Genomic DNA, 25,516 nt, shown 5'->3' on the forward strand with positions numbered 1-25,516 from the left:
ATATTAAAAAAAAAAAAAAAAAAAAAAAAAAACCTTACAAGTTAAAACCTTAAAAAACTGGCTAAAAAAACCCAGTTTTAATGAGTACCGCTTTAAAAAAAAAAAACAAAAAACAGCATACTACAGAAAATACTGAAATATAAGCAAAACTGAGAGATGACCTTACCAGTCTCCAATTTTTCAGAACGTAACTCTGACGTATGGTTCCCCTCAGCAATGTAAACTGGGAAACTTGAGCACTCTAGGAAGAGCTGACAGGCAGCAAGAAAGGCAGAAAGGTATTCTTTAGAAGTTTTTTGTTTACTTATGTTTCTCTCTTTTACATCTCCTTGTGAATTTCTGTCCCATTTTGAAGTCTCTCCTTGTTCTTGACCAAGATCCCCTTGATGCTCTGTAGCCAAAACCTGAGAAAAAGAGTTACTCTGAATGATGTAGAGGTTGATAAGTCTGGTAAGAAACTGTTGGACATATTCCAAGCAGCACTGCATTGCAGTCTTTTGGGCTGTCTTCCCACTTCGGGTTGTTGTCCCCTGAGTGTCTAAAGAAGGGGTCTGAACGATGGTTTCTTCAGATCCCACAGTGGATGCTGTTTCTGTCTCAGAGGATGTGCTGCCAATTGGGATGGTAGCTGGTCCCTGCCCCTCACTCAGTTCTCTGTCAATGTCATCAGTTCGGTCTGCTTGATATTGTATAAACTCAGTGAATCCACTTTCTGATGATCGACTACTTGGTGGATTTTCTCCATCTTCAAACACTTCAGTAGGATTTTCATGAGAAACTGATGATATCTGTTAGATTGTTAAGAAAGCAAAAGGCTGAGTAGCAAAGGATATATTAGGAATTAGAAAAGGCCATTTTTGAGAGACATTTTAGATTATTCACAATTTAATCTATCCATTCTGTTAACTCTTAAAGCAGCTCCTACACTGATTTATATGTATTCAATAGGAAATACTGATACGGTTCTAATACATTAATATACATTCATTCACCAAGTATTTATTATGGACTACATACAGAGCATATGTAAGGTTAGATTGAGCACAAAAATACATACATACAAATCTCTAGGATCTATATCCTTGTTTTCAAATGACTATTTCATTCACTTCATGAAATCACTTTCCTAATGTATAAACAATACAAAGAATGAGATATGTAAGGTTAAAAAATGACATATTAATAACTACAAATAAAATATAATAGGTCATCTGTTCAGGCCCACATGAATGTAAAATTTTTATTGAAATATGTAAAGTACTAATTAAATCTTTGCTATTAATCTTACATTCTTTCAGTGACTAGTTCCTGAACTCTTATCATGTGCCAGACACTGTATTAAGTAGTAGGAACAAAGGGAATAGTTTATAATCTAGAGAGGAAGATAAGAGACAATTACAACAAACAAACAAATGAATCAGTTCCTGGAGTAGAACTATATTAGCCTTTTCCTTCCTATAACTGAATAAATATAAAAATCAAGCATATTTTCTGGCTTAGTTTAAGTAAAAGTTATACCTAAGAATTCCTTGGGTGACTGTGTCAGAGTATAATTTGCATTTGAATAAGATCACAAAAAGTGATCTTATTAATATATGAACTAAATGCTCTGTTGCCCAAAGCTGGGTGTCATCCAATGTTCCTTGCCTCAGTGAACGACACACTTTTCCTTGAGTCAGTAACATAAAAACCTAGGGGTCATTCTTGGTACCTTCTCCACCCCTCCTCCCCTTCCCACTTTCCTATCAGTAGAGGGGTTAAGGATCCAGGACTTGAATCAACTAGGGCTCTGCCATTCACTAGTTATGTGATACCTGGCAAGCTATTTAACCTCTCCAAACCACCATTTCCTAATATGTATAATTGAGACAATAATTCTTACATTCTACAGTTGCTATGAAGATTACATGACCGTATATATAAAGCACAAGGCACAATACTTAGCACTAGCAAACACTCATTAAGTGTTAGCGATCATTACCCTTATCAATCTATTATTAAGTCTATTTCTCCTCCAAAATATATTGCTAATCCATCCATTTCTATCTTTACCCCTCATATCTTAGTACAAATTACCACCACCCCTCACCTGGGCTACTACAGGTTTTCCCACAACTGTTCTGTTTCTCATCTACATTTCACAAGGCAGCCAGAGTAACTTTTCTAATACACTAACTTAATTATGCCATTTGCTTTTTCCCCTTCAGGGCCTTCCCGTTGTTCCTAAATAATAAAAGCCCTAGAATAGCTCAAGGCCCTCTAAGACCTGGCCTCTGCCTATCTTACAGCTGCATCTCTAGTCTGCTTGGTGCTTGTCTCTGCCTAACAGCCTTTGCGAAATCATAGCTGAGACTATTACGACAGTGAAAGATATCACACCTAACTGACTTCATCTTGCTTCTAACCTCTCAACTGTCCTTGTTCATTCCTGGGTGTAGGCTGAACTAGCCCCAGGAAAGAATTTAGTTTATACTTTAAAGCTATATTGTTTTGTAAAACAAATGAAAGGTTACCAGGTTAGAATCAGAAGGTCTGGAATTCTATATGTTACCAGCCATTATTCCAGAGGTCCTAAGATTTGCAACTTCCGCAATTACTCTTGTAGGTAACGTCACTATGTGAACCGAAGTTTTTGCATTTCTAACAACTGAATGGCCCCATCTGGACAGGCCAATCAGTTCTGTGGCCCCTACCCAGGAACTGACTCAGCATAAGAGAACAGCTTCAACTCCCTATGATTTCATCCCTGAGCCAACCAAACAGCATTCCCAATTCACTGGCCGCCGCCCCACCTACCGAATTATCCTTAAAAACTCTGATCCCCAAGTTTCTGGGGAGGCTGATTTGAGTAATAATAAAACTTCAGGCTCCTACATAGCCGGCTCTGCATAAATTACTCTTTCTTCATTGTACTTCCAGTCTTGATAAATCAGCTCTGTCTAGGCAGTAGGGAAGGTGAACCCACTGGGCTGTTACACTTCCTCTGTCAAGTGCTGTCTTTTTACCTCTCTCACCACACCAATCTCTCTAGGGCTTCACTCAAACATTCCTTCCTCAAAAAAGCATTCTTTGACCCCAGCCGACGTCAAGTCACCCTATTTTCCACATTCCTATCATTGATTATTTTCTTTTGTACATTTATCACAACTGTAATTAAACACCCACTTACTTGTTTTATATCTGTCTCCCAATTAGAAAGAAAGAATAGAGAAGGGCAGAGACTATGCATAGCTCACCACTCGATAGCCAGCAACTAGCAGTGATAGCAGTAGGAGGCAGACAAATCCTAGGCAGCCAGGAATGATCTGGTGAAACCCTACCTTCAAGCCAAAGACAGTTTAAAGCCTAGCTGCAAGTCCTGGATAAATCCACAGACCAGATTGAGAACGTGTCTTCCCATGTGGCATGCCTTCCTCTGATTGATCCCCACTCTTCATCTATTTTACATATACCTACCCTTCCCTAATTGGTTATTTATACTGTTGTGCCTACCTTTGAGTGGTGCCTTTGTTTTAGCCTCTTTTGTATACTCAGAAGAAGATGTGCTGTAAGTGTAAAATGTTCACTAGATCTTGAAGACAGTACAAAAAAGAATTCAAGCTACCTCACGTATTTTTTTATATGACATCAATTTTATGTAGATCTCACTGAAATAACATATTGGCTACAATTGTCTAAATAAACTATAATTAAAATTAATTTCACCTGTTTTTTACTTTAATGTGGGTACTAGAAAATTTTGAATTACATATGCCATTCACATGATACTTCTATTGAAAATTACTGATGTAGATTAAACTGCCCTACAACCAAAAGCCTACAAGCCTACTAACACTGCATTTGGATCTAAGAAAGACTCACTATTATTTAAGTGCTTATGTATAAGTGATTTTACCAAGTAACTGTTCTGCTTTGAAGAAATGTAAATGGTCTAATACCAAAAATAATAGTTAAAATTACCTTTTTGTCTTCCCATTCTTTGACTGAATTGTTCTGCCCACTTGGAAACTGTAACACAACTCCAGTGCTAGCAGATAACAGTGGAGGTTGAACCTTGCTAAGGATCTTTGAGCAGAGTCTGAGTGAATCTGTGAGTTCAGATAAGTGCAATGTCTGGAGATGGCTTGTCAAGGCAGAAATCATTCTGAGCAGCAACTGAGGCAAGTGTTCTGTCTGGATTTCAATATAAGTCTCCTGAAAATAAAAGTGAAATAAAAAAAAGTTTAAACAATGTGTAACCCAAACGTTACATTTTTAAAATCTATATAAATAAGGCAATAATTTTACTCTTTAATGTTTTATACTCATCATGCTCTTAACACTGTATAACACTATATAAATAAGGCAATAATTTTACTCTTTAATGTTTTATACTCATCATGCTCTTAACATTTTATTACTGATGCCTTATAAAATTTCTAATCCCAAATTCTCAATTTAAATATTGCAAAGCATATATTATAAAAGAACCCCAATTTTATCTGCTACATTATTAAAATTATAACATAACAAAAGTAAACAGAATCATTTAAAAACAAAACAGGCTGAATGTCGTACCTGACACAGCACCCTCATACTTCTAGTAGGCTTCAAAATGAGAAAGCAAAGAAGTGAGGAGAGAAAACAGAAGGGAAAAGATTTCCAACAGTCTTCATTTAATAGAAATATGTTAATATAAATGCAGCATTAGACCACTATACACTAAACAGTTAAGATTTTATAACATGCAATTATGACATATACTCCATATATTTTTTATGTGTATATGTCAAAAGACAAAACACTTAAAAGATTTTATGAAGAAAAGCTTACAAGAGGAAAAAATCAATTTAATTTTAAAGATGAAATGTATCTAAAGATAAGGCTTGCCTCCAACATGAAATATTTGAACTGCATTATTAGATTTCCTTGATATTTTCTTACCAAGGTAGTCTTACCAAAGAAACTATGTCCAACAAAAAATCCACCAGTAAGCAGAAATTGGTCAGCTGTAATTCAGATGAGTCGCTGCTGTCTCCAGGCCCAATCTGAAGTCTGGCATGCAGTGTCCTCCTAAAAGGACAAAATTGACTTTATTAAGTATACTGTCAAGTGATGTGAATACCTGTGACAGCATCATCATCCTTCTAATGAAGGCCAAGTCAATATTGGGTCACACACAGTAATGTTTTTGTGATGACATATTCTATTTCCCCTAGAACACTGTATCTTTATGTGGAAAATTCTCAAAGCAAGATTCCTAGGCTGAACCTGTCCCTGCAACTCCCATCCTGCACTTTGAAGTGTTCTGAATGGATCTCACTTTCTGGGACTTATTTCCCACTGCTTCTACTACAGATGTCACCTCCCAGTTAACATTGATTAATTGCTACTTGATTTCTAACACTGGGGTCTTAAAACAGGCTCATTTGTTCTTGTGTACTACTTTCCTCCCCAATCTCATTTTCCCATGTTCAGAATGAATCTGTCCTTCAAGTCTGAGATCAAATGTTACCTCCTCCAGGAAGCCTCTTTTGACCCAAGTAGTAGAGATCATTCCTCCAACATACATATTAAATCATAGAAATCCTATATGACTATACATTGCCCTACACTCTTAAGACATAAAGAATATAATATAGTCCCTGACCAACAAGAATATAAGCATGTAGACAAATAAATGCAACAATGTGCCAGTGTCAGAGGCATTGATTCTGATAGGAGATTTGAGGCAGTCAAGGAAGGAAAGGTGGGTAACCTCTACATAGGCTTTCAGCAGATGGGCAAGGGGGAAGAGTATTTTAGAAAGAATAGCACAAGTGAAGCCTCAGCAGCATGAAAGATAACTTTCTAACTTTCAGAGAATGGTACAGATTGGCTGAAGAAGTGTGGATGTGTGCATTTCTGAATGTGGAAGGAAAAATCTCAGAGTAGGACCAGGTGGCACAAAGATATGATTCCTCTGCATTCCTGTAATCTATTAAGACATTTGTAATTTTTCATTTAATACTAGGAATATACATGTGCATGTCTTATTTGTTCTCACTATAAGATCTTTGAAGACAGGGACTGTCTTTCTGCCTAGCACGATGCTTTTTAGCTGGGTGTTCAACATCTGCTGAATAAGCCAAGAACTTTCTAAACCATTAGAGATTAATGTATAGGAGCAATAACTACATTTTTTATTAAAAGACTTCTAATGCAAGATCATACACAATTACATTTTGACTACATGCTTCTGAGCTTTGAGTGATTAATCTGGTTGAGAGGATATGGTGTAGCAGCCAGACAGAGATTCCACACAGGCTCACTGGTATCCTAGGGTTTTCAGACATATTTTTGGCTTTATTTCCCAAGGGGTAGAAGGCTTTTATCACTTGCCAGTGACAGTATGAATTAGTTCTAATGGCTTTAAAAACACAAGTCAGGCCAAGAAGTTTTTTGTTAATCAAAGTGAAAATTCTTTTGGGAAAGTGTGCTGAGGCAGTAGCCAAAAATTTGCTATCTTTTCTACACAATAAAAAACTGGATTACTATAGACTGAAGAGGGAAATCTTTAATCTACTCTGGTGTATGAATAAGTGATCTCTAAACTCCTTTCCAATTCTAAGGTTATATGATCAATGAGTTTATAGCCTATGTGACAACATAGAGTCAATTACGGATAATAAGTAACTAATAGTTGCTAGTAGTAGAACATATAAAAGAACATTCACTAAATTTAACAACTTAAAAATAAAGGTTAGTTTTGGATGTTACTAAATTAAAAGGAATGAAAGTTCAACATACCTACAACATTCTTCAAACCAACGTGCAACATAATCCCACATATAATAAGGTTCGAAGGAATTAAAGAGAAGGTTGGCAGTTTTAATCAGCTCTGCTGTTTTCTTATTTTCTCTTAATTTACTGGAAAAAGAGAAAAGAAAACAAAACTAAAAAATATTAACATTTATTTTTTCAAATTTAAATTTGAGTGCAATGCCAGTACATATTCCTAGGTAGTTGCTAGAAAATGTGCTAGTAAGAAGACTGCAACAAACAATTTTTATCTACTGCCACTCCCCTATTACTGTATGTGCAGTTATTTTTCCAAATTTGAATTTTTGTAACTCAAATATGTGGTCAAGATCAGAAATTAGCCTTGCATAATTGCTGAATAAAAAAGACAAAGAACAAGATGTTCTTTTTGAACTATTAGAGTGTGGGACTGTTAATTTGGCAAAATTCTTTTATTTCCCTTGGCACATATAAACTGAGTAGTGATTTGATTTTCACAGCCTTAATTCTCAAGAATTTTATCTGCTTCCCTGTGCCATTCAGGATTTTCTTAAGAAAGGTTTAGTTTCTTTTGACCAGCTTCGATCAAATTATTCTTAGTTTGAAAAACAACCACAACAAAACAAACTAGTGCTGTTAATAGCCATTATTACTGAAATTGCATCAGGAAAAAATAACTGTTATTTCAAGTGGCAACCCTTTAGCCTATTAGCTATTTTCTCTTCTTGTCTTTTCTAACAATTAAAACAACTGTCTTTATATACTGAGGTACTGTCAATACAACTAGTATGTCACAGAAGAAGACTAATTAAATACTCTATGGGTGATATCAATTCTCAGATAGATAGCATACAGAATGAAAAAGAGTACCAGGTTAGTTAATGCTAACTTCTACAACAAAAAATACAGGGGATTATATCACCAGAAATTAAAAACTGTCTTAAAACATTTACATGTATATATATGTTTTAGGAAAGCTCAGAGTAGCTCCAAAGTCTCACCAAGAAGACACCAATTAAATGCAAACTATGTAAAAAACAAAACTGTAGTTTTGGAACCTTTGCCATATTACAGTGACAGATGATACGGGAAAAGAGTTGGTCTGCTTAATGTAGAGAAGAAAAAAAATTTTGTCAGCATCTATTCCTGATTAGAAAACAGGACATGCTGTTACATGACTTGTCCTATGTATGCATGTACACATACACACATACACCTGATTTGTTACAACTCCAATTACTAATATGTGGCAATTAGTTTCTTGTGAGTTTGGTAAATGTAAGTAAATTTCCTGGAGCCAGTATCTTCAAATTAACTAGTAAAATTTAATTTTTTAGATTTTAAACAGGTGAGATTAACAACCAACCCTGTCTGGACTGTGGTGGTTCTGACATCGTGCTGTTAAGTGTCTGTTTGAAAGATTACAATGTAGTTAATTATAATAAATTACCAAATTACAGTTATATTTTAACTTATTAGAACACAAACTTCATAGAATATGATCCGAGTTATTACTAACACTTCAAGTTTCTATTAAGAGAATACATACTATATCTTTAAGTCATATTTAATTTTTTTTATAATCTACCTGCTTAACTGAGCATGATCCTTGCTGAAGGGTGGTTCTGTTTGAAGATCCAACTCTGCTTTGCATTGAGAATACAATGTTCTAAACACTTCAATCAGGACATCTTCTAGAATTACAGGTCCTAAAATTAATATGCAAATTAGACACTAATTAATTGGCATGAACAAATCATGCTTATCTGAAAATTGGCCTAATTAAACAATGCTTTAAAAACAAGTATTTTTAAAATAATATTTCTTCAGAAGCTAAGCTAAATTCACATTTTTTGAGATGGTAATATAAAACATTACATAATTAAACAAATATTTAAAGTGCAGGTTAACACAACAGAAGTTACAGAATCAGAGAAACTGGTTTTGCCAGTTAATAGTTCTGTTACCTTGAACAAGCTATTTAACTTTTTTGAGCTTTAGTTTCCTCAACCAAAATGAGGGCAATACCAAAGCTTACAGGACTGTTAAGGGTTAGAAAAAATATTTGTAAGATGAGTAGCATAATTTCTAAAATATAATGAATATTCAACAAATGCTACTCATAATTACTGCTATTAATACTAAAATGCATAAGGCTAAATTTTCTTGCTATTACAGATATCATTTCCTTAAAAAAGTTCCCGAGTTTCATCTGTTATAATAGCCAAAAAGCCTCTCAAGACAATTTATACAACTCAAGTTATTCTTACATTTAAAATTTTTTCATTTTTAAGAAATGGTGAGAAGACATCTGCTAACACATCTGTATATAATTTGAAGAAATTGCATACTTTATGATTTCATTTTATTGTTGCAAATATTTACGATTTTTCCTGATTTCGGTCTCAAGTGCCATAATATGTAAGAAATACACAAAGAATAAAGAGACAACATACAAAATAAAGGGAATGTGGAGAAAAAGTTCACATCACAAATATTTTTTCTCAAGTCATTGGATTCTCTGAACTATAAATTGGTCATGATAGATAAATGTTTCAATTTCAGTAACATAATCAGGATTAAGAGAAGCTTAAATAGCATCTTTAAAGTGATTCCTTCTGCTACATACATAGCACAGGACAAACATAATAATGTATCAGCTGGATGAATATCTGTATCTTAACTTCAAAGAGTGAACTTTAAGAAATTGTTGAGAACTTAAACTTAACAGCCACCTCAAAATATAACAATTTCCTTGATGACTCTTTTTATTTTCTTATTAACACAAAGTACCACACATAACCTTATGCCCTAGGAGAGTATATATTACCTAGCTCAGGTTTGTCCAGTAAACTGATTAAAATTCGAAAAGGCTTTAGATCCTGCATTAGAGTGCTCTCTTCTCCATATCCATTCACTTGTAAGATTCCCACCATTGCCTTTAAAAAAGGAAAGTACACACTGGTCATTTAAATGAACATATTCAAAGATTTTTTCCTTAAGAAAAAATACTTTTAAATGTAACCATATGTAATGGAGATTTATGCACCCATTGCTTTTCTGAAGCCTTTTCACCAACCTTGGCCTTCTTATGCTGCTAGGAAAAAAATATTTTTATTTACCTTCAGAAAAAAACTGTCTAAATTTACTTTAAACATAGTGGAATATCAAAGCAAATTTAGAAAAACATATTCATAAGCCAAGTGTTTTCCTTACAGATGAATTTTTATTTAAGATAATCCTTCTCAAACTACGCCACATTATCACTGCAGTATCTGCTGTTAGGCGATTATTTTTCCAGACTTAATAACTATATTCTTATAACCTCACTCCTTTAAAAATGCTTCAGATACCATGTATTTTCTTGTTTATTTGAAATACCTTAAACAAATATAATTCAAATAAAAATAATAATAAAATAAACTTCTCCAGAGCTTCACAAGAAAAAGCCCAGGTCCTGACTCATTTTTGGAAAAGCTCCAACTTTCACAGGGCAGAGAGGTGGGAAGCTGCAACTATGTTTTAATAAAGTAATGAAAACAAAGAGAAAAAAATCTTTTGTCTTAGGTGGTAGTCTAACATATGATTATTTATCACTTTACATGCATTTTCATGTTATACACATTCTTGGGATATTTGTAAGTTTTGTCTCCACCCTTTCAACTGTAAAATCAATTAAGGGAGGACCTCGTCTTACACTTTTTCAGTAACTTTAGTGGTCAGTAAGTGACCAAAGAATAATGAAAATATTCATTACCTGGACCAATAATTCTTTTGAAAATGTAGTGAAATAATAAGTGGCATGTTCTTCTGGATTACTGTGTCTTGTGCTTCTGGGTCCTATGATAGCACCATTGTTATCAAAACCTCCAGGGAAACAAATCACAAAATTAATTAAAAAGGAATTCTCAAAACTGTTGTTCACTAAATACCAAAACAGCAAAATCTCAAAAACAGCACTAAACACTTACCAATTAGTAGCCCATTCAATGTCAGCAAGAGAGATCATTTTAGATAGTTTAATAAAGGGAAACCAATACATAAGTATCATAGTATTCTTCCAGAATTATCCTTTGTTTTTAGGCCAATTTTACTAACAGTGAAATAACTGAATATGCAGAACATCCTCAATAAGTTACATTATGTCCCCTCACTCTAGGGAGTGAAGAGTTGTGAAGACAGGCAAAACACACAAAAAACATGGAAGATCAAAGTGTACACATGTATTAATGCCTGAGCGGGACATTCGTATGATGTGTAAGACAATGGTACTAGTCCTGATTCCTTTCATGACTTCAGAGTTTTGGACAGTATGCCAGCATTTTATTAGCTCATCCTTGTTTGCCTACTAACTTAAAGTACAACTACCTCAATTTGTAATGGGAAAAACAAATTAAGGACTAGGCAACATGACTTTATGGATTCAAATAGCCTATTCAACCATGAAGCTTCTGAAATTTCTTCATGTAATACACAACTAACACTGTTTATACTTTTATTGTCCATTTACACAAGAAATCTTAGTGTTTAAATTTAGGACATACATACAACTTGGTAATCCTGATACATGACAAATCTCCCTCCATTTTTTCCCAATTATGACTGAAGACATCAAGTACCTACCAAGAAGCCATGCATAAAGTCTTCGGTTCAGAGACATATCCCTCCTTAGTACTACATGAAGGGCTGCTGACAAGATCCTAATCATATCCGGACGAGTGGCCTGAAAGTTAGGAATATGGTTATACTTAACAATATACAATATATATTATGTTTTTTCTCTTTAAAAAATGCTTTGCAATATGCTCAGAACATTAGGGTATATGGAGTACTTTCATATATTATTTCAAACACAGAAATTATTACTTCCATTTTACGGATTAGGAAACAAGAAGAAAGATAGGTAACATGGCTATTTAGTTGTATAACTGACACTGTAACTTAATTATTTCAACTTCCAGTTTAAAGTTTTTTATATAAAGCAAATTCTGACATAAAATAAATAAAATGGAGCAAGATGGGACAGACATAAGAAAATCATATGCCATTAGTCTTTCACATTTACAATGTTGTCAACTGACTATAAACTTAGAAGGTCTCTAACTTCATCAACTCAAAGTCATTTATTTTTTTTAAAAATTTTTATCCTGTAGTATTTTAAACATACCGAAAAATAGAGAAAACAACAAAATAAACCATTTTCCAGCAATCACTCAGCTTTAACAAATCTTAATTTTCCTCTCATTTTCTTCCAGATCTTTTTAAGAGTTTTTTTTCTTTTTTCTCAATATCCTGAATTCAATATTTAAAAAATGATTAAAGGAGATCTGGTTATAGCTAAAAGAGGTAAAGTTATAAAAATCAAAATAGAAGAAATGCAACTAACTTGCTATTAATTTTAAGATAAACTACTTTACAATAGAATCTTGGAATCAGAATTGGAAGAAAATGGGGAAACTAATTTAGCAACCACTCTATAAATAAAGAACCTAACCCTCACAGGTTCTGGAGGTTTTGGCTAAGTGCTTAGCCAAATTCAAATCCCTGGTTAAGTGCCCCAGCTAGATGGAGAACTCACTTCTCCTTAATCATAGACCAGTGAACTTTGTCCTATACCATGCTTCTTTGATAGAATTAGAATTAGAAAGGATTTACCCAGATCATTTATTTTAGAGGAATCTTAGAGAAATAATTGAGATGATACAGATCACCAACAATTGACAAATTAGGTTCACTCCTTTGAACACGAATGTCTTCTATTGAACTGTGTGATTCTGAAAGTACAGTTCAAGACCCCTGGGTATCTCTAAGAGTTTTTCAGGGGGTCCACAAAATAAAAACTAATCATATTCATAACAAATAAAACTATGCATATTCATAACAATACCAAGATGTTATGGGGCTTTTTGTTCTGTTGACATTTGCCCTGATGCACCTTAGCATGAAAAGAAGCAGCACAGCAGTGGCACCCACTATACTGGTAATCATTATATGTTTACTGCCATGTACTTGCAGTAAAATCAAAAACAAAAAAAAGAAGTCAGTTCCATTTAAAAGTGTTGTTAAAACAGTATAAATTTGTTTTCTTATATATCAATCTTTGAGTGCATGTCTTTCAATATTCTGTGTAATAAAGTGAAAGATACACTCAAAGTACTTCTGATGTATACTGAAGTATGATAGTTGTCTCAAGGAAAACCAATTGTGTAACTGGGTTGTGAGCTTAACTACCAGCTTTCTCACAGAATGTCATTTTTTACCTGAAAGAATTACTAACACCGACTATGATTATGCAGACTTGGGCATTTTGTCGTCATTTTCTCAAAGTGAGCCTGTCATTTCAAGGAAAATAATATTAATCGTGACAAATAATAAAAGTTGAGCTTCCAAGAGAAATTAAAATTATAGAAAACTTGCACTTGGATTGAAACTGAGTGTGTATATAAATGTGTGTGTGTGTGTGTGTGTGTGTGTGTGTGTATTTTTGAGATATTATCTCGCTGTATCACCCATGCTGGAACGCAGTGGTGTGATTTTGGCTCACTGCAACCTCTCCCTCTCAGGTTCAAGCAATTCTGCTGCCTCAGCCTCCCAAGTAGCTGGGGGTTACAGGCATGTGCCACCACGCCCAGCTAGGTTTTGTATTTTTATTAGAGATGGGGTTTCACCATGTTGGACTCGAACTCCTGTCCTAAAGCAATCTGTTCGCCCAGGCCTACCAAAGTGCTGGGATTACAGCTGTGAGCCACCACATCCGCCGATATTGTACTATTTTGATTTGAACTAGCTTGAAAGCTTCTCAATACTGGGCTTAAAAGTTTCTCCCCATATCTAAGAATCTTCACTGATGAGATCAGTGGCAACAGAAATAAACATGATTGGTATAGTATAATAAAATGTGAAAACATTCGGAAAATCTGCATAATTCAGTAAGCCAGTATTTCCTAAATATCCAATCATGACATTACAAAAGCATGTATGACTGAAAGATCCACTGAAAGTACATGATAGGTCAGTGGATTTTAATGAAACAGTACATGAAAAGTTCATTTATATGGTTTAAGACTCAATATTGTAACTAATTTTGAAAATCTACAGCTTGCAAAATTTGGTATAATATCAAAGAACACGTAATTTTAACATAAAATGCTACTGAAATACTTCTCAATTTTCCAGCTATATATCAATGTGAGAGCAGATTTTCTTCATATACTTTAACCAAAAGAACAAATCACAAAAGACAATGCAGAAGCAGATGTAAAGCACTCTGCTTTCTGCTATTAGGCCAGACAATAAAGAAATTTGCACATATACAAAACAATGCTTCTCACTAATTTTTTTTATATGTTAGAAAACAGTTACTTACATAAAATGTTATTTATGCTAATATAGTAACTGTTATTGTTAATCAGTAAATATTTTAAAATTTGCCAGTTGTAATTTCTAATATGATAAACATAGACAGATCTCACCAATACAAGCAAAAGATTTTTGAGGACCTTCAGTATTTTTAAAGAGTGTAATGGGGCTCTTCAACTAAAGTATCTGAGAACTTCCGATCTAATCAACATCAGATAAAGGATTATATTGTCACAAAATGTTAAAAAGTACAAATGTCTCCCCATCTTATTTTGCGAGAAAAACTACTCTCTTAAGCAGGAAGCAGAAGATTTTAGTCAAAGGATAAAAAATTTCAGATAGGAAAAATAAGTTCAAAAAGACCTACTGTACAACATAGTAACTATAGTTGTTAGCAATGTACTGTATTCTTTAAAACTGCTCCGAATACATTTTGTGTTCTCACTGTAAAAATTAAGTGTGAAGTAATGAATGTTTATTAGCCCAATTTACAGATTCCAGAATGTATATGTATTTCAAACATCATGTTGTACAGGATAAATATATATAACTCATGTCCATTAAAAAATTTAAAAAGTTGCTTCTTGATTATAACTGATATCACCATCTATTTCTAATATGAAAAAAGTCTACTATAATCTCAAAGTATAAGTACTACAGATTTGGGTGTGCTTTCCAGGAAACAAGTAAAAGAAATGTAGCAGTCCATCCCACTGCTAAAGTTCCTAACAGCAATCATCCTTTTGGGATATGGTAATGAAGGTACTGTTAAGTTACAATTATAATACAATCCATACTTGCCAAGAATCTGCAAGACACAGAAAGAGGGAAAGTGGGAAACTAAGGTGACTACATCATAATCCTTATTCAGTTTGGTACAGTAATAGGGAGAACTGTATTAGAATTGGGTGTAGTGGGGAGTGTCAGGTCTCCATGTGCAAGTTTGGACCCAGAAAGGCTAAAATCCTGCCTGTCTCAGCTGATCACCCTCCACCCCTCACCCCCCACCCCAAGCCTGCAGAGCTTCCCTTGGACATAAGCTTCCCCTCACCCCATCCCGTCATCTTAACTGTTCTTATAATAATGTGAGTACTCCTCACCCAACCCTGCCATCTTAACTACTCTTATGCCTTACCCCACCCACCACTGTAACTGAAATTATGGTAATATATACTCCTTGCCCCTACTCCCGCCACTGTAACTGATCTTATTCCAACACCCCTGCCCCCTCCCCGAAAGATCTGCCCCAACCTATAAAACCAATTCCTATCCCACCACCCTTCGCTGATGCCCTTTTTGGCCTTAGCTCGCCTGCACCTAGGTGAATAAACAGCCATGTTGCTCACACAAAGCCTGTTTGGAGGGGGTCTCTTCATTGAAAGAGTGAGTTTTAACAGGGAGAAAAGTATTAGAATTACAAGATTATTAGAATTGAGTGTGTACTTTTAAAAAACACATTCAACAAAGCTACTGTTTTCTTAATACATATTACAGAATGTAAGAATCTAGAACATTTTAGCTGGTAGGAATACAGAGAAGGTAGAGTAAGAAAGAACAAGCTGAAAAAAGCTTTAGGAAACACTGATAATAATATTAAGATTACAAATTAAGTTCTTGAGTCTACTATGACTTAATTCCTCAGATCTTGCTGAAACATGTATCAACTGAGGGTCCAATGATGTTGAATATTTAGAAGGTAAGAAAGCAATTGGAAAGTTCAAGAGTGAAAGTCAATAAATTTTTTGGCTAAAGATCCAGTCAGCACAAATTTTAGACTTTCGGATTACATATCTTGCTTTGGCATATTCTTTGTTTTCTAAGACAAAGCAAAAACCTTTCTTATCTTTTGGGCTGTTTGGCCATTGCTATACTAGAGATTTGCTAAATTTAGATTATGCTGAGTTGACTCAACAGGTGTTTTTTGTGAAAACCCAAAGAGTAGAATAAAGTCCCTTGGTTTAAGTGTCAAAGACTCAAAATAGAAACAGAGAGTGATTTACACTCCAGTGAGTGACAGTATAGACAATAAAGTGTAGAATTATTTAAGTTATTAACATTTCAACATCAAAGTAAAAGAAATAATAATGAATAAAAAATTGTCCAGTCATAATGAAAATTCACTACAGTTATCAATTAATCACAGTTCTTATGAAAAACTCAAATAATAGTCTCTTCAACTAATATCTTTTTAGGAATAAATTTACTTTTCCAAGGTAGTTAGTCTCAATATCTTATTACTTTTGTTGGGTATGTAGTTCTACCACTCTGAATGCCTATATTCTGGTGCTGTAAATCACCTTCATCAAAGTTTAGAACTCAAAGGAATTTAGATAATCTCTTTTAAAATGAGGGCACTGATTAAATTAAGTTCTGGGAATGATCTTCATTTATGATCTGTCAAATTAGTTGTACTTATTACAAATAAGTGCAACTTATTTGTAATAAATACCACAGTGACAAGGCCAGGCATGGCGGCTGACGCCTGTAATCCCAGCACATTGGGAGGCTGAGGTGGGTGGATCACAAGGTCAGGAGTTCAAGACCAGCCTGGCCAAGATGGTGACACTCCATCTCTACTAAAAACACAAAAATTAGCCCAGTGTGTTGGCAGACACCTGTAATCCCAGCTACTCTGGAGTCTGAGGCAAGGAAGTGCTTGTACCTGGGAGGTGGAGGTTGCAGTAAGCTGAGATGGCGACACTGCACTATATTCTGGGTGACAGAGTGAGATTCTGTCTCCAAAAAAAAACAGTATCACAGTGAGTAAACAAACATGTGGCTGGCTCTTAAGTTATAGTCAACTCTGCTAAGAGTCTGGCACGCATGTTAAAATCACCATAACAAGATAACATAACATCAGTACAGATGATGGCTGGGTAGAAGGCCTGCGTCTCAGTCTAGGCTTACTCAGAGTTAGGAGTGAAAACCTCTTGCTTTTTATATGTTAAAACTTTTTTCAAAAGTATGAAATAATCTACTTGAATTACCACATTCTTATAAAATCAGCGGAGTTTTTTCTTTAGTTTTTCTTTTTTTCATGACAAATTCCACTCCTTAAAAAGGAACTTATTTTCTATGTGCTTACTGATTTATACAAGAATTCAACATACATGCCTTTAAAAAATAACTACATATTTTATCAATCTATAGTTTTCCAAGAATGCTTTATATTAATATCAGCATTAATATTTTACCTGACTCATGTGGAATGGAAAACAGAAGAGTATGAGGTCCAGTGTGCTTCTCTGTACAAGGACACTTGAGTCCTGCACCGAAGTACTTACTGCTTCTACCTGAAATAACAGCATCTTTAACATCTATTGTCTATTACACTGGGAATTTTTTGCCATAAAAATGTAACAACTCTTAATTTTCTCAAAAGTATGCTTCTGAGGATCTAATCAATATTTAAAGATATTTACATTATTTTGAATAGTAAACACATCATGACAGTATAAAAATTAAGAAGTACAAAAGACTATACAGCAAAACTTCCAACTATTCAATTTCCCTTTTGTAGGCAACAGTTTTACTAATATCTTCTGCAAATACAAGAAAAACACATACATATATTCTAAACTCTGCCTTTTTCATTTAACATGTTTCAGAGATCTTCCTTTATTATTACATAAAGCTTCATTTCTTAAGGGCCAAAGTATTTTATTTTGTAAATGAACTCTAACTTAGTCAACCAAGCTTCTAATCATGTGCACTTACACTGTTTCTAAGCACTTACTATTGTAAATAACGTTGCAATATATAATATTTACATAATATACATCTACATCTCTAAGATAAATCCCTCAAAATAGAATTGCCAGGTCTTGGAGGTATGTGCAGCTACAATTTAAATTGCATAATACTGCTAGGTGTGGTGGCTCACGCCTGTAATAACACACTTTGGGAGGCAAAGGTGGGTGGATCACTTGAGGTCAGGAGTTGGAGATCAGCCTGGCCAACACGGTGAAACCCTGTCTCTACTAAAAATACAAAAATTAGATGGGCATGGTGGTGCATTCCTGTAATCCCAGCTACTCGGTGGCTGATGCAAGAGAGTTGCTTGAGCCCTGGAGGCGGAGGTTGCAGCGTGCCCAGATTTTGCCACTGCATTCCAGCCTGGGTGACAAAGTGAGACTGTCAATAAATAAATAAATAGCATAATGCTTTGTATTAGGTTTCTATCACTTTATATTCCCACGAAGTTTGCATGACAATTTGTTTCTCCACACGCTTGCTTAGCAATACATTTTTTTTTCCCATTTTTTTTTTTTTAGACATGAAAACTGGGTTGGTGTAGTTTAAACTTTTATTTCTTTATTACAATATAGATCATCTCTTTATATTTGAATTATGTTTATTTCCTTTAATTATCGACTCAAATCCATTTTCTACTTGATTATTCATATTATCTATAGCTCTTTGAATATTAGAATATTCCTTTGACTGTGATATTTTGCACGTTTTTCCATGTGTGTCATTTATTTAATAAGTAAAAAAAGATTTGTTTAAAATTTACATTAAGTCATTAAAAATAAATGTAACAGTATATTTTAAAACCTGAATTTAAAAAGCATAGCCATTTTGGAAATAGTTTGGCAATTTCTAATAAATTTACACATTAGAAGAAAAAAGAGTAAACCTCTGATACCTTGGATTAGACAATGGTTTCTTAAATATAATATCAAAAGCATAGGTAGCAAGAGAAAAAAAATTAGATAAACTGGACTTGATCAAAATTAAAACTTTTTTGCTTCAAGGGACCCTATCAAGAATATGGGAAGATAATCTACAGAATAGGGGAAAATATTTTCAAATCATATATATGATAAATCAACAACAATTCAACAACAAAAGGCAAATAACCTAATTTTTAAGATGGACAAAGAATCTGAACAGAAACTTATCCAAAGAAGATATACAAATAGCCAATTATCACAATATGTTCTTCATTAGTCATTAGGGAAATGCAAATCAAAACCACAATGACAATACTTTATACCCACTGGGAGAAGTATAATAAAAAAGACAAGTGTTGCCAATGATGTGACAGAACTGAAATCTTCATATACTCCAAGTGGGAATAAAAACTGGTGCAGTCACTTTGGCAAAAATTTGACAATTCTTCAAAAAGCTAAACAGAGGTACCAAAAAACTCAGAAATGGCACTACTAGGTATACACCTGAAAGAAATGAAAACACATGTCCATACTAAAACTCATAAATGAGTGTTCAATGGGCATTATTTTTAACAGCCAAAATACAGAAGCAACCCAAATGTCCATTAGCTGATTAATGGTACATGCACACAGGCCGGGTGCAGTGGTTCATGCCTGTAATCCCAGTACCTTCGGAGGGCAAGGCAGGCGTTTAAGACCAGTCTGACCAACATGGATCTAAAGATCACAAAAAATGAGTCCACTTATATACAGTATGATTTATGTAACATTCTAGAAAAAATAAAACTATAGAAACAGTAAACAGATCAGTGTTTCAAAGGGCCTGGGAGTATAGAGGAAGGGGAGAGACTAAAAAGAGGCATGGAGGACTTTTAAGGGCGATGGAAATATTTTGTATTTTAAGGAGTATACAACTTGAGAGATCTGAAAAATGTAAGCTCCATGAAAATGGAAACTGTTCATTATACAATCCTCAGTGCACGTCTGGAATAGTGTCTGGTTCTAAGGAAATATTTGTGAAATGAGCAACCATATTTTTAGACCTACCATTAGCTCAATATCACTGCCAATGATATAAAGTTGATCTTCCATAGAAAGCTTCCTGTTTAAATGGGCAAGAACATATGTGATTCCAGGTAAACGCACAGCAGGACTGGTGAGAAGGCTACCCCACAGGGCACTGTAGAATGCCGACTGGTCCACAGCAGCAGCAACCTTTTCCAACAACGTATTTGTTCTGAGGTATAAATAAAGTGGTTTAAAAAGGGAAACATTTAATTTCATCTTTTTAAAAATAAATCACTTTCTTCCCAGAATGTATGCAAACTTCCATGCTATAGTTGTATGTTCCACCCTAGAAACAAGTGTGATGACTGAAAGAAGTCAGAAGACTGACTTTAAGTCCTGGCTCCACCATTTACTAACTACATATGTTGAGGAAGTCACTTCATTGTTCTTCAGTTAAGTCTCCTCATTTGTAAAATGAAGAGACAACAACAAAAAAACTCCATCACAAGACAAGACAAACAAACATAACAAGACATCACAAACCTACCTCACTGGGCTGTTATAGTACTCTAAGTATTAAAACACCACATACATTTCAGTTAATAGTAACCTATAGAATATATGGTCTGTTGGCTTTCTACGAAATCTTCAAAAGACATTTCAAATCTTTCTGAAATCATTATATAGTTCAAAACTTCAATGAATTAGATCTATGACAAAATCAAAGATACCTAATGCTTTAATAAGAAATACACTTAAAGATTACTTTTTAAGGGAGGGAAGAAAGGGGAGTGGGCTAAAAAAAAACATATTAAATAGTAAGCTCACTACCTGGGTAAAGGGATCATCCAAACCCCAAACTTCAGTATCATGCAATATAACCATGTAATAAACTTGCACATGTACTCTCTGAATCCAAAATAAAAGTTGAAAAAAATTACTTTTGATTTGTTTTCAATATAAGATAAACAATGCAATACATGAAAGTCTATTACACTGTAGTATAGTGAAGAGAATTTGATGAGTTCTACTGTTTACTTGCTACTTAAAACTAACCCTGTAATTTCTTCTGGCCCTTAATTTACCTACATAGTAAAAGAATAACATTTACAAATCCTTTCATAGAACTTATATGAAATAACTAGCAAAACATTAACAAGGTAAATCATGGGAATACCACAGTTATAAAGATCATTATTCAACTTCTATAAAATTTTCAATTGTAACTAGCAGAGTTATAATTGGTATCAAGTCCATGCTTCCTTAAGAGAAAAATGACAGTTTTAAACAAAACTATTTTATAAGCTAAATGAAACAATTTCATATTACATTTATGAAACTGTAGGAAAATAACAAAAAAAGTAAAATTAATTAAAACAAGTGATAAGCTTCAAACTTTGAGGACAAAATTATTTTTTCCGCAAGGAGCCTTTAAAAAGGTAATTCAATATATTAAGAATTAGATTCTTACTGAATGATGGAAGCGGCTGAAAAATAATAACTAGGCAATGCACTTGAATAAAATATTTAAATTTAATAATTAAGTCTACTTATAAAGTTTGGTATTTTCTATTTTTGCTGCCTCAACTCAGTTGTTTAAAATAAGAATATTAGTAATGAGGTATTAGAGATACTTAATGCCATAATGCATTGCCTACAATTATTAACTCCCCAAAAATAATAATGGGCACCAAACAGATCAAATAACAGTTAAATACCAAGAGTACCATGTCAACAGCTAGCAAAACAGCACTGTACTGGCACTAAGCTATTTTCTCCCATTAGCAATTTAAAAATTGTTACTGCATGAACTAATTTTTCATTCTTTTCATTAATCTAAATGTCCTATCTATTATTTTAAATTATCAGTCACAATTTTCTTGAGTGACTTGTATGTGCTTGGCAAAGGACTAAGTGATTTCTTACTATAATAACACAAAGAAATAGGTATTATGTTTGTTTTAAAGATGAGGAGACTGAAGTTCATAGACACTAAAAAAACTTGCCTAAGATCAGTGTCTGTATAGGCAGGACTTCCACTCAGTACATCCACCTCCGAAGTCTATGCTTTTACTGCTAGCTATGTTTTCAGTATGATACACAGACTAGACAAACTACAATAATGTTTTATTGCTATAGAATTACTCATGTGATACACTGAACTGTCTAGAATAATTCATTTGTGATGTTAAAACATATTTACCTAAAGACGCTTGCTGACAAATCCATGACTTCAATTACCTAACTGCACCAAATATGATCTTACCTCTCATAGTACTCTGATCCTTCTTCTAAGCCAGGAAGAATACCAGTAAGCAATCCCTGTAGACCAGGTTTCAGTGTTTTACCCAAAGGCAGATAATATATCTCATACAAACTGAGCAATGTTGGTTTCACAGACATGGCAGCATTTGCAAGAAGAGGAAATAATCCAGAACTGTTAAAAAAAAAAAATACGGACAAAGAGGGAGAGGGAAGCAAAATAACTATAAAATACTAATTCATATGCAATTATATGTATAAATATTTTACTTATTTTTGATTAAAAAGTTATACTGATTGGCTTAAAATAATACCTGTATATTAATGACTACATCCATTAAACCAGACCAGTTCTCTCACCTAAGTTTTATACTTATAAAGCCAATAGCTACCCAGCTGTTTCACAAAGTTCTCATATTTCACAATTGCAAAACAGAATTCCCCAGCGTGCCCCAGCAAAACATGTGCCTTCCCTGTAATAACTGTCATTTCAAAATATGGCATCGCTATCTATCTGGCTTCTATCTGGCTGATCAAAAACTATAAATCTAGGACTCATCCTTGACTCATGCCATCCTCCTGCCTCAGCCTCCTCAGTAGCTTTAAAAATCTTCTACTCTAACCTGGCTAAGTTGGCTCATACCTGTAAACCAAGCACTTTGGAAGGCTGAGGTGGGAGGACTGCTTGGGCCCAGGAGTTTAAGACCAGCCCAGGAAACATAGTGAGACCCCATCTCTACAAAAAACAAATACAATTAGCTGGGTACAGTGGCACGTGCCTGTATTCCCAGCTACTTGGGAGGCTGGGAGTGAAGGACTGCTTGAACCTGGGAGGTAGAGGCTGCAATGAGCTGTGATCATGCCACTGTACTCCAGCCTGAGTGACACAGCGAGACCCTAGATCCAAAAAAACCAATTTCTACTCTAACCCGCAATCAGTTATCAGGTCATCAAGTTCTCTCTACAAGTCACTCTCCTAGATAATTTTTGAATATAATAAATTGTATCTCCACTAGATAGCTATCTAGAAGCTGCTATCTTATCTTACTCTTCATGTTTTAACATGTATTGCTTCATTATTGCCCTAAAGCAGCTCTCAATAAAACCTTTCACTGATTTCCCATGGCCAATGTGGCCTTTAACATCTTTTAAGACATGAATACTACATACCTCTGTACAGTACATATACACTCACCAATTTTACTCCTGTAACCTCTGCTCCAGCTATACTGAAGAATTCTTTTCTAGTTTCTTTCAGAACCTTCTATGCTCACTCTTTTTATTGTCCATACCTTTCCATATGCTGCTCTGACAGATATAATTTCCAATCTCTTACTTATAGCCTTTTTGTCTGAGTGATTCCCAAACTTTCAGGCCTCGGCCTAAGAAGCCATTTCCTTAGGGAGACTATCTCCTAATTAGACTAGGTTAGGCCCCCTATTTGATGTTCTCATAGTACCCAATATTTACTTACTAAAACATTTATCATTCTTTATTTGAATTGCTTAATGTATATCTTATTCAACAGACTGTGAATATCAGAAAACAAAGGACCATGACTATCTTTTTATTTCTGTATCCTAAGTTTCAAGCACCGTGTCCTGTAGTTAGCAAGTGGCGAACAAATGAACTAAGAATCTCTCTTGCTCCTAGTTTATAAAAAATAGAAATCATCAAGAATGGCTTCAGCTTTCTACTTTTCCATCTCTCATTTTAGGTACTGTTTGATCTAAAGATACAGTCATAGTCTCTCCGTCTCTTCCAGGGTACCTTTTTTCCATGTGCCCCAGGGCCATCATCTGCTTATCCAGGGACCTGCTTCATCTATTACCTTTTTTCTTTTCCGTAATTTCTGTATTTCTTCCTCAACTGACAACTTTGTTTTTTAATACAAATGTACTCACATCTTTCCTCAAAATTCTAAAATGAGAAAAAAATAACAGCAACAACCAAACCCCAAAATCTTTTTTTTTTTTTGAGATGGAGTCTCACTCTATCGCCCAGGTTGGAGTGCAGTGGCATGATCTCAGTTCACTGCAACCTCTGCCACCCAGGTTCAAGCAATTCTCCTGCCTCAGCACCTGAGTAGCTGGGATTACAGGCACCTGCTGCCATGTCCAGATTAATTTTTTTTGTATTTTTAGCAGAGACAGCGTTTCATCATCTTGGCCAGGTTGGTCTTGAACTTCTGACCTTGTGATCCGCCTGCCTCAGCCTCCCAAAGTGTTGGGATTACAGGCATGAGCCACTGCACCCGGCCCCAAAATCTTTATTCTAAGTAACTTTCTGGTTTAAAGCCACCATCCTCTATCAATTGTTAATACATACATATATATAAATATATATATACATACACACATACACACACACACACATACATATATATATTTCTTCTATTTATTACCTTCCATCATTAATCAATCACAATACTTCTACCCCCTCCACTGAAACTGTTCTCATTTTGGTCACCAATGTCTACCAATTGCCAGATTCAATGCTCTATTTTCAACCCTTATCCTATTTTATTTAACATTTGATACTATTAACTACAGCATTCTCTTGAAGTAGTCTTCCCTTTTGACTTCCAGGATTGCTCTGTCTCCTGGTACATTTTCTTTTCTTTCTTTCTTTTTTTTTTTTGATACGGAGTCTCTGTCGCTCATGCTGAAGTGCAGGGGTGCAATGTCGGCTCATTGCGACCTTGGCTCACCGCTACCTCCACCTCCCAGGTTCAAGTGATTCTCATGCCTCAGCCTCCCTAGTAGCTGGCATTACAGGCACTTCCCACCACACCCGGCTAATTATGTTTAGTTGAGATGGGGTTTCACCATGTTGGGCAGGCTGGTCTTGAATTCCTGACCGAAGGTGACCCACTTCAGTCTCCCAAAGTGCTGGGGTTACAGGCATGAGCCACTGAGTCCAGCCTCTTGGTTCATTTCCTATCTCTGACTCTCTTTCACTGGCTACTTTCCCCCACCTAATCTTTAAATACTAAGACTCCTAAATACTCTCAAAATGCCCACTTTCCTTTTTCCCTCCTTGTTACTTACAATGTGCCTAGGCAATTTCAATTATTCTCTTGGCTTCAACTGCCACCTAAATGCTGATGATTCTACAGTATCTGTCTAGTCTGCAGATACTGTAGGGCATTAAAGATAGTATGTAAAGCCAGTAAAGGTATTTTTAATAGTAATAAATAATACATTCAAAGGATAGTGTTAAGAAAACCAAGCATTGCTGAATCATGTTGTATGTAATTAACTATTTTATTTTACCAAAAGCTTACTTTACATGCCCACCTAAACATTTTAATGCATTCAAACTCCACTGCTAGCCTTCTTGGTAACATCTTTGTGCACTGTATCACATTAAAAAGAAATAACCTTGATGAGGCAATCTGGTACTCTATCATGTAATAGGTTATAAAACTTTATTTTTATTTTTTTTTTTTT

The 25,516-nt window shown here is 34.7% G+C and overlaps 1 protein-coding gene across 1 annotated transcript in view; it reads right to left on the reverse strand.

The window, feature by feature from the left end:
• The window catches only part of DOP1A (DOP1 leucine zipper like protein A), a 98,886-nt gene that overhangs the window by 42,854 nt on the left and 30,516 nt on the right, over positions 1-25,516 (reverse strand). The window contains exons 4-15 of the mRNA XM_037733963.1: positions 22,069-22,239; positions 19,842-20,031; positions 17,313-17,411; positions 11,383-11,482; positions 10,517-10,599; positions 9,590-9,698; positions 8,348-8,468; positions 6,769-6,888; positions 4,938-5,052; positions 4,558-4,587; positions 3,961-4,194; positions 167-788 (exon numbers count right to left, since the gene is read on the reverse strand). Of these exons, the coding sequence (XP_037589891.1) occupies positions 167-788; positions 3,961-4,194; positions 4,558-4,587; positions 4,938-5,052; positions 6,769-6,888; positions 8,348-8,468; positions 9,590-9,698; positions 10,517-10,599; positions 11,383-11,482; positions 17,313-17,411; positions 19,842-20,031; positions 22,069-22,239 (1,994 nt within the window). The remainder of the gene's footprint in view (positions 1-166; positions 789-3,960; positions 4,195-4,557; positions 4,588-4,937; positions 5,053-6,768; positions 6,889-8,347; positions 8,469-9,589; positions 9,699-10,516; positions 10,600-11,382; positions 11,483-17,312; positions 17,412-19,841; positions 20,032-22,068; positions 22,240-25,516) is intronic.

This window comes from Cebus imitator, unplaced genomic scaffold, assembly GCF_001604975.1.
Source record: "Cebus imitator isolate Cc_AM_T3 unplaced genomic scaffold, Cebus_imitator-1.0 Scaffold558, whole genome shotgun sequence".
In the NCBI taxonomy this organism is placed as follows: Eukaryota; Metazoa; Chordata; class Mammalia; order Primates; family Cebidae; genus Cebus; species Cebus imitator.